Consider the following 11068-nt stretch of genomic DNA (forward strand, 5'->3'; position numbering starts at 1 on the left):
GGGTTTGGGGTTTAGAGAGGTTTTTTGCATGGCGTGTTTTGTTTTGTTGGGTTTTTACTCTAGTTGAGGAGCTATTTAAATTCAACATCTTACAAGTACTTGCAAGAAAAATATCTAATTCAGATGTTCCTGTCATAAGCAATACTGACAAAGTTCACGCTCCTTTTTTTGTGTGTGTGCTTATTACTGTCCTCTGGCAAGGGAATACGATATCAGAGACATTTTCAAGGTTACCAAAATAAAAGCATTACACAGAGCAGAGAACACACGTCAGATTACATGCATTTATATACCTAAACTGGCAGATACGTGCACTTCCTTTATAAAATCAAACTACAGAAATTCTTTATTTACCATACCAAACACCCTGCATATGTAGGTATCACACGTACTACGTTCGCAAAGACATACTGCAAAATACAGCCATGTGAACTCCGCAGTAGTAATAAGCATCACAGGTCATTTTTAGAAACGTACAAAAGCTTTTCATTACTTGAAAACTCGGTCATCTTCATTAAATCACCATCTCTTCATAAAAGCCTTGGTTTCATTTAGCATTCAGGGAGATGAAAGAGCAGCTACCTTACAGATTACTTCTCTATTACAAGAGAACGTTTTGCCCATCAAAAGCAAACATTAAAGGATTAAATGATATTGTCATTTCTGCTCTTGTTTATTTGCAGTGGGCAGTGAATAGAATTGCAGAGAAACAATCAGTGATTATTTTAAGCTGTGTTCTTTTGGAAGGATTATGACTCATGAAGTTGCTACATAAGGACACTGGAACGGGATAGGTGTCACATTGAAAATCATCGAAACATCACAATATAAAAAAATGTTTGTCCTACAAGCAAAGCTGTCTAGTTTAATCATTTCACAGAGTAGCCACAATAGCTCTTGGGACAACACCAAGACAATAGTATCTTGCATTCAAACAAACGAAAAATAAAAATATAAACAATGAACTCCATTCTCCTACGGAAGACTAAAAATATTTTAGGATTTTCAGAAGTATATTTATCTCCACATCATCCTACTAAGACTAATGCGACAGAGTAGAAAATTCAAGACATACTTGGTTACAAGACATCCCTGCAGCATGCAAAAAAGTAAAATTCAATGACTTGATCGTGGACTTTATCTACATCTTTTAGGCTTTAAATATGCTTTCAAACAAAACTAGAGAAACCAAGTTTGCAAAGCAATGCTATTTTAATTTAAACTCTTTTTATTTTTCTCATATATTATTTGCTAACAGGTATGAATCACACACACTAAGTTTTGTTTCGCTATATCTCCCATCTGGTTTGCTTATAATTGCCTCATTCAAAGAAAAAAAACTTGGACTTTTTAAGACAGATGTTAAAATGTAGATGAAAACCCACCAACAAGCACTCAGGTTTTTACGTAAAACCTGGCACCACTCAACACACTAAAGATTTTATCTGTAAAATCTGAACATAGAAGAGAAGAGAACTAGAAATCAATTGACTGTCAAAAGACAATGACATATGTAATAAAATTAGCAATATATTTTGGTCATAACCTAAACCCCAGATAATGCTACAGCCCAAGCTCTTGTTTCTATTGAATTAAGTGTAAACTTTGGTTTAAACTCAATTTCATTAAACATACAGAACACGCACATTCACAGTCTGATACTAGATGGTATTTTACCCACAAAACGTACAGAAACAGAAATGACCAAACTGGTATAACTGTTTTACTAACTATGTTTTTCTAACAATTAGTTCTGTCTCTTCACCTTTACACTTAAAAAGGGAAAAAAATTACACAGTCTAAAATGTAATTTTCCCAAATCAAGGCTCAGACACTTCTATACAAAACTCCAACTCAGTCTAAGTTGCTCCATATTACCTCTGCTTCACCTTTACCAGCAGCAAAGAGCTCTTCCAGAGACAAGGCACAAATGAAATGTCTGCTGCAGTTTTGTTCATGCAAAGGAAAGTAGAACAGCAAAAGCAAGTGGTTCAGTTTACTACTAGAACTCCACATAACTAACAACCTGGTAAACACACAGAGATACTACTGTTTCTGCAGCTACAACTGGTACATAAAAAGAAGAGTCTACAATACAAAAACATAAGCAGACTTGAAAAATGTAACAGAAGTATCACACGCTTACAAAAAAAAGAAGAAAAAAAGAAAAAACACACCAATATAGGCAATCTCTGTAGAAAACCCAGAGCAAGAAATCAAGTCCACTGAAATAACCAAGATCTACTTGAGAAAAAAAAAATAAATCAAAACCATCAGCAATAAAGAGAAATTGTCTATAATATCAAAAATGTTCACTTTTTACCTTCTTATTAAAATGCAATTCAATAGCACAAGCAGTAACTTCCCTGTCCAAGACAAATCTTACTTTGTATTATGCTAAGGTTTTCCTAGCAAGCATCACCCTACTAACAGGGCTGTAAAGTAAACCCCTTCTATGAAATTTCTTCCTCTTCCATCCCTGATTCCGCATACTTCTTTAAAACACCACCACCAATTATTTTGATGTGCCCAGGGAATTTTTCTGTATTACACCAGTAAGAACATGAAGTTCATTTCATTTAAAGCAATTTCAGCTCCCTCTTTGAAAATAAATAATTAAATCAATCACATCCCTAGCATGCAAGAAGACTCTAACAGTTAAAGTCCTAAAGATTGACTGGGTACATTTTAGCCTGATTATCCTCTGAAGACAACGAGATATTATTAAACATAACAAGAGCTGCTCTTTCTGATCACTCTTGGTATTCAGTTAACATCTTCACCAAAAAAGTATGTTCTTTATGTTTTCAAATGTTGTGTTTACAAACAGAGCTCTGTTTCACAAACGAAAAAAAACAAGGCTCTCATTCAAGACATTTAAAAAAATTTGTCATTATCTCATCTTAGACTCATAATAGAAAAAAACCTTGCCCCTACAACCACTAGTAAATAATGGATTGTAGTATTTTAAAAGTCCACAAGCACTTACAAATTATCAGGCTGAGGTATACGACAGAACTTGGGACTTTCAGACTTTCATATTAATAATAAAAAACCCAACAAACTGAAAATGAGGTCATCACTACTTTAAACAGAAAATAGAGACTAAAAATACTCTTCCTGCCCTTAGAATAATTAATTATGCACTGAAATAATACTTTTCCCCCTTTTATTACAATGTCTAATAACAAAAAAAAGGTTAAGGTGTATACATAATTTAAAACTAGTTATTACTATCCAGTAACAATTCCCATCAAATAATCCGCATGCAGAAGAAAATAGTGCCTTTTCTCATTTCTTTACTTGTGATTTAAATTCAGTGATCTCCACACAGGAGAATATACAAAACTAATCAACTTTTGCTATAAATTTCTGAAGAAGTGCTAACACACTAAATTAGAGAATGCCTCTAAAAAAAACCAAATCAGCTTTTTAGAGAATATATTTTATTCAATTAAGTTATTTAGTGAAACTGAATATTCAAATATGATAAACTAGTATTTCGAAGGAAATTAAAGATAAAAAAATATTATATTACATAGATTATATCTGTCTCTACAGGTAATTTGAAATATTTTATAAACATTTTATTCAATGCTATTCCCCAGAAATACAATCCTTCAGCATTAGAGTGCAAAAAAACCCCAAACACCTGCATCTCCATGGTCAAGAGAAGTCAGTTCAAGAGGTCTTGTAAACTACTCAAGTTTATACACATCCTTCAATTTTAAAAAGAGTCTCCACAAACTCAAATCTTACTAAGTGATATGGCATTATATTGGTGTATCAAACATTCCTCAGTTCATAAATAAATACACACAATTTTCAGTCATTAAAAATTACACTATACCTTTAGCAATTCATAGAAAATACCATTAACCAAGTTTATAGTAGTAATACATATGCAGTAATTACATACAGAAATAACAAATTAACAGAAATTCATGTAGCAGTATCTATAGGCTCAACTATGGATAAAGCAGAATTATCTGAGACAAACAGCTGTCATACCAACTTGACAGTAAAATGACAAAGGGGTTAATTCCTGTTTGTGTGACAGCTGGAAAGAAGTGGGGGAAGGGGAACTTTGGGTATTTATGAATGACAAGCTTTTAACATCAAATTCCCACAAACAAAGCAAACCAAAAAACACCTCAAACCTTAGCAAAAGCTACAGACACATCTTTTAGTTCTACAGTAATTACGAGAGTGAGCACAAGCTCAGGTGCCATTAAAAGAGGGACAAATATGTAAGAATCTAATTTACACTTCTCTTGAAAGAAAAGAAATTCCTCAGATAACATGCAGTTTCTCTTCAGTCTCCTTTCCAGGATTCTCCCTCCACTTCACCCAAACCTTTAACTCTCGTGTTTACATTTATACTAACTCTGCACAAATCAAGAAATACAGTAACAGGCAATTTCAAATCATATTCCTTCCCACGTGCCATTAAGACACCTCTACAAAGCATCTGGATACTCCTCATCACTTCCAGTAGACCAGAAAAATTTGGTGGATCAAAGAGCTACTGGCTGGGGCAGAGGGTGCTGGTGGGAGGTGTCCCATCCTGGATAGTTTCACAGCAGGGGAAAACGTAGCAGTGCTGCAACCCCAAACTTTCTGAAGCCTCCCAGAAATAACACTGCAAGAATCCTCCTTGCTTGTGGGACAGTAACATTTATACAGGGAGCGGAGGTTAGATGCAGCACTTGTAAATATGGTGATGACATTGCTGCTCTCACTCAGGGAAACTAATCGCTGGAAATACAACATTAACTTCTTGAAAGAATGCTTTCTGCATGCCAACACAGCAAAAGTTACAGTTCCCCTCACTACAGCATCAAGCATATCTCTAAACAAGAAGACAGGCCAAATGCCACTAAAAAAATCTAAAATTAGCTATTTGGAAGACAGCAAGGAATTTCTGACCAATTGACATGAGGTTCTTACCACCACCTTAAGTGGTAACAGTCATTCCAAAACCATAGCCAACAACAACAAAGGACAGACAAACACCTACCTATCTGCTCACCAAGCTAGATTCAGAACACCTAGCTATTCAGCAACTTTTCCTTTTTTCTTTTTTTTTTTCTTCCAAATCATGAAAAACCTCAATATCCAAGTGACCACAAACACCTTGTGAGAGATTGCCTGCCTTAAGCCGGGTTATCAGTTCCCTGTGTTTGTTCAAGTTTTTTTCCCCTTCTCTTTCTTACACAGGAATATGGAAGCAATTACTTAGTCCTTTCCTATGCTGCACTTTTCAAGACTGTTCATGGTGTAAATGTCTGATAATTTATCTTTCCAAAGGCAAGGAAAGGGGAAGAAGAAAAGAGACAGCAATCATAAGACAAAGGCTGCCAACAGGCAAGCTGCCCAGTCACATATTTACTAGCACTGTTATCGCCCTTCTAAGTTTTTATATGTAATAGGTGAGGGATTCAAAGTGAAATCTTCACCACACGTCTGGCCCATTTGAAGGGTAATCCATGGGTCTCTCCTACAAAAAAAAGAGGGGAAAGAAGCTACAGACACCCTTCTGCTTTCAAGCAGGTGGCTCTTCAGAAGAGGACAGAATTTAGCATCTCTCAGATCCAAGATGAAATACAAGGTTATCAGGTCTGCTGGTTCATTTTTAATGGCACTAGAGAATAAACTAGATGTTAAAAATAAAAATAATAAAGTCACACAGCTGCATGACCTCATGTTTATTTTAATTAGGCCACCCTAGATTTCTGGCATTTAAAACACAGTAGTTTTATCTTCCTTTGAACAGCAAACAGAAACAGACAGGATCATAATGTATTTTGGATGACAAAAACAGAAATACAGTTCAAATTCCTGAAATATAGGCCTTCCTTTTTTTTTTTAATTTTAGTTACAAGAGCCTGTCATGACCTAACACATTGAAGGACCAGACTGTGACTACACAAGACCTCTCATCAACTCCTTAATTCAAGGATTAGGAGCAGGCACTAGGAACTTCCAAAACCTCAATGAAAGACTGCACCAGAAACACACATAGAGCAACACCAGAGAACTGATTCTTCTCAGGAATCACAGTTCTGATAAACAGAATAATAATAAAAAAATGTATTTTGAAAAGTTATGAGCACTAATTTGCATACATAAAAAGTTCCCTCTTTCTGCAGTTTCCTCCTCGGCTGTGATGTGGCTGCCAGTTTAGAGTGCCTTTTCTCTTGAGTACTTGCTGTAGATTAATGAACACCGTATCTAAACCACTGCTCAGTCCCAAGCTGCTTTTGTTGGGATTTGTCTGTTTGTTTGTGTTACAAGAAAACGGATGCAAAACTAAAATGTAATTAAGAGTTTATGGGACTGACAAACAGCAATCAAATCTGGGTTTGCTAATTTCAGAAACACTGTTGGGTAACCTAATAGACCTGCTAAAGAATGGCCATTGTGTCCAGTCTCAAGACACATGGCCCTAATTTAGGGACACTCTGGTTAATAGCAGGCTATCAACTTAAACGGTCTTTGCTTCAAGCCACTAATTAGTGACCTATCCCAATCCATTCCTTACAAACTTAGTACATTAGTAGAGAGAATTGGAAAGGGTGGCCTCTTAAATTTGCACAAAAGGGGACCAAGGTGATTCAAGTGGGTATCTAAATATAGGCACTCAGAAGTTTTTTGCATGTAGCTCTAGCACGAGGAATGTCTAGGTACACAGACAAACGCGTGTACTCATTTATCACAAGCTTCAGAAGAATCATATAGGCAAGAGAAGTGTCGTATTTTGAAGACTTAGATCTTAAACTGTACCTCTTTAAACTCTTACCACTTGGCTTCTGTTAGACATCCACACTATCTTACTTCAGCTTTTTGACTGACACTCATATATGTATGCGCACAGCCACAACCAAAAACAATGCCTGGGCAAAATCAGTAACCACCCATGTTTGGGTTGCCATACTTTCTGTGGTTTTGACAAAAGTACAACAAAGCAAAATTTCACTGTAAGTCTGTTATTAACAACACAGAAAAAATTAATTTTAAATAAAGTGAGCAAGAAAGGCTGACTAGAAGGCCCAAAAGAGTATATCTCTGTTCCCTGTCTTTTCCTTCCACGATTTCTAAAACAGAAATGGCCTTATCTTCACAACCTGGTTTTGAAGGAGAAAAGAATAGGAAGTTTTGTTTTAAACAAGAGGTAATTATAATAGGTATGACAAGGAATATTTTCTGGCTTAACTCACCGACTTGCCTATCAGGTTAATTTTTTCAATATGTTTATTTTCACTAGTAGTCTGTACAAGTCATTTGACTTTATCAGCAGCTTACATGACTTACTGTCATAAAATGCCATTACGTATCAGATTAGTTCACTTATTTCAACTGCAGCTTTTATTCATAACTGATTGTCCTGGAGAAAGTAAGCCCAGCCTAACATCAGACTTTAGCTATGTTTTAATCAAAACACAATGTTCATATGTTAATCCATGCCAGTATTTCCTTACAAATTATAGATACCAGTCATATTTGCTGGTTTATTTATGCAAGCCAATTATACATATTTTTTCTGAATAATCAACAGAAATATACCAGTTATACCATATCGGGTTGTTACATCAGAAACAATAACATACAACCTAGTACCTCCAACACTTCAAAACCACACCTGAAAAACAAACAGAACTTAACCATCCATGAACAGCAACTAATCTGTCCTTTTAAACTGGGGGTCTGGTGGATGGTCAGGAAAATGCATCACGACCACTCTTCCTAAACCAGACTTCCCAGAAATAAAATCTTAAGAGCCACGAAGACAAGCAATTGATTTTCACCCACTTAATGGGGGGCATTAGGCTGCATCTTGAATCACTGATAGGTTGGTCTAAATGAGAAAAAGGGGGCTCTATAATAACAAACAATAAACACATTCTTATTCCAGCCAAGAAAATAACAAAACACTTTTAGTATGCTTGTAAAGACAACAGAAAAATAAAACAACTGAGTACAATGGGAAAAATATCGAAGCAAGCTTCGCTTCTGTAATTGCCATCAAATCCCAGAAAGTTCATTCCGTATTTGGAGAAAAAATTTTTTTTAAAGTACTTTTTAAGAATCTGTGCATACTGTACTTTTTAGAACTAGATAACTCGTAGAAATAAATATCTCCCTCTTTTCATGTTCATCTTTTAGAAGTGGCCTCTAGCAGTAAAAAACAAACAAACAAAAGTTTTCAAACATTGCTTATCCTACAAGTTACAGACCACCTGAAACTAAAGCATGATCGCAATTAAATCAGAGTGCTAGAAATTAAATGCCTATACTTCGTCAGTGATCTTAACATAGTCTTTCTATAACACTGAACACTGACTCAGAACACAACTAATATAGAAGTTTGTCAACTCTCAGTCCTGCTGACTAATCCCCCTAAGTCAAGGCTTGGGTCATAACATTACAAGAATTAGGGCATATAATCCCACTAAACAGTAAATTTACACGACTAGAAATGTTTTGAATTAAAATCCACATTATATGCCATTATCTTTTCCAAAGGGAATTCAGATCAGGTAGTAGTTTGTCTGACAGTGTAATTGCTCATGACTGGGATCTATGTGACGATATATCATACTGCTAAAGAAATTCAAGGAGCCAATAACCCTCTTTCTCCCCAAAAGCTAAGTATTATGGCATTCCCTCTTTTTCTGAACCACTACAGGTAAGAAGGGAAAGCATTACCTACAATAGACTAAAACAAAAGCTTTGTAATTCAACATAAAATTACTCTACTCATTCAGGAGAAACAAGAGGAAAGAGGCACAAGATGATCAGGTTGCGATCCCCACAGTAAGTCCTATCTACTTACATGTCTCTTAAAACAAGCTGTTCAGAAAAAACTGTCTTCAATATTCGTATTTAAAAAAAAAATAATATATTAACTATATCATATATGGATTTGCTGTCTTACTATTGCTAATAATTTAAACTTGACACACTTTCAAAGAGCAAGATAAAACCATTTACACGTTTTCGGAGAGAAAAAGTAAAATGTTTCTTCAAGTATGTTACAATTACAACATTTGCTACATATTTTCATTACATGTGGGAAACAGTCTCTTAGAAGTTCACATCATCACACAATTCAGAAATTTTAAGCCGTTCTTAAAAATAAAAATTCTAAATTGTCACTAAAATATACGATGTCATTTGGACTCTTAAAAGTAACAGCTCTGACAATGTAAGAGACAAACAGGCGATGTTACTGCACAAATTCAAGCAACCACTGTATTCCTTTACTGCTATTCTAAAAATTTGTTTTCATTAACCTTAACTAAAAACACAAACATCACTTTGTTGGTTTTCATTTAAAAAAAATAAAAAATTAAAAGTCACTTTGCTGTATTCACAGAAAATAAGCACACATAAAACCCCAGAACACATATATGTTATTTCAACTACTCTTTTGCAAGTAATAATAAATATATTTACAAAAAAAAAAAAGATACAAATGATCCATTAAAAAAATACATTTATTTCCTATTAGAGGCTTAGCTTAAAAGCCTCTGAAACAGCTGCTAGAAGGACCTCAACGAAAAGACATTGAGGCCACAAAATACAGGTAACATGTAAATAGTTACTTGTTTTCCAGACGGGCTGATAAAGGTTCGACATGAGAGAATTCTATTTGTCAAGACTTTGAGAATTACATAGTATTAGAAATTTGCATCAGCCTTATATTTTTCCTTAAGAGCTGCTTTGTAAAATATATCCTTCAGTCTGGTGTATTTCATTATTTGGCAATTTACTTGAGTGTTTTCCCTTTTCATACAGGGGCTAGGAAATACTTCATTTGAACAGGTAGGTTTGACTTTATTAAACAAACAAGAACAAAGCAGCCCTTCATTTTTAACATAACAGATAAACAGCTTGCATGTCAAACAACTAGAGATACCCAACACTTCACTGTACTGCAACAAGTAGTCTACAGCATATAGAAAAATACTGCAGTTAAAGTTAAAAAAAAGTGTCTTACGAGAATATGTACAAATGAAAGAGCACATGAAGACTAAGCTAAAATGCCTAGACCTAATTACACGAACTTTATACGTCTTGGGTGCATCCTACCTGATCCACTGAACTGGCTGCTTCCTAGCGTAGTTGGTCTGGTTTTCCCACTATTAACAGGTGGGGAAAACATCTGTAAAACAAGAAAAAAATAGATGTGTTTAAATTTGCTTTGAAACTCTGCTAAATTATTAATGTAAACTTAAAAGAAATAGGAAACAACTATTTGATTCATTTTTCTGCTAGGAAATAAACAGAATGCAAGATGCATGTTTAGACCCATAAAACCAATAAGCTAAAGTACTCATTACAATTTTTATTAATAAGACTAAACGCTCTTTTCTACACTAACACAAACTTGAAAAATAACATCAAAAGCAGACCTACTACAGAGTAGTACAAAAGGAGTATTACTATGGCAATTTAAAACAGTTAAACGTCTTAAGTCTGCTACTCAATATACGTTTCTTACTGATCAGTAAGTTTAAAGTCACTGGATAAAGACAGCAGTCTTCTATTACATTTCTAAATCGAGCACCTTCTTGAAATCTGTTGAAAGTATCACACAGAAAATACCTATAATTTTCTAAGCCAAAATTATCAACAAATAACGTCTGTTACTTAGAGGCATTAAATTTTCTTACCAAAGAAAAATAAAAAAGCCAAAGTCCCCCTGCCACACGCCAGCTTAACAAACGTTAATTATTAGATTATGCCATCACTGGGTCAGCCTGATTTTAACCAGTTAAACCAATTGACCCAGCTGGTATTACAGTATTAAATCTGGAAGTCTAGACATTACATCAAAGTTCAGGTGTCCAACTTGGCTGAGGCGGCCCCAGCCAAGCCCTGCGCGCTGCCGCCCCGGCTCCTCAGCTCGCTTTACCCCTCTCAGGTCACGAGAAGACCTCGGAGAACAAATATCCTACCGCACTGAAGTCCAGCAAGTCGCTCAGTTCCTTGTCCGTTCCGATAGCGGCCATCCTCTGCTGCTGGGAATTCATCTTCCTCCGCTCCTCCGCTCACCTCCTGG

General features: G+C 35.4%; 1 protein-coding gene across 1 annotated transcript in view; it reads right to left on the reverse strand.

The window, feature by feature from the left end:
- LOC104271058 (transcription factor 12-like) overlaps positions 1–11056 on the reverse strand; it is a gene marked incomplete at its 3' end in the record, with an annotated part of 89459 nt that extends 78403 nt beyond the window's left edge. The window contains exons 1-2 of the mRNA XM_009865609.1: positions 10965–11056; positions 10096–10168 (exon numbers count right to left, since the gene is read on the reverse strand). Of these exons, the coding sequence (XP_009863911.1) occupies positions 10096–10168; positions 10965–11039 (148 nt within the window). The remainder of the gene's footprint in view (positions 1–10095; positions 10169–10964) is intronic.
- Positions 11057–11068: the final 12 nt, after the last annotated feature.

The sequence above is a fragment of the Apaloderma vittatum genome, unplaced genomic scaffold (assembly GCF_000703405.1).
Source record: "Apaloderma vittatum isolate BGI_N311 unplaced genomic scaffold, ASM70340v1 scaffold37802, whole genome shotgun sequence".
Taxonomy (NCBI): domain Eukaryota; kingdom Metazoa; phylum Chordata; class Aves; order Trogoniformes; family Trogonidae; genus Apaloderma; species Apaloderma vittatum.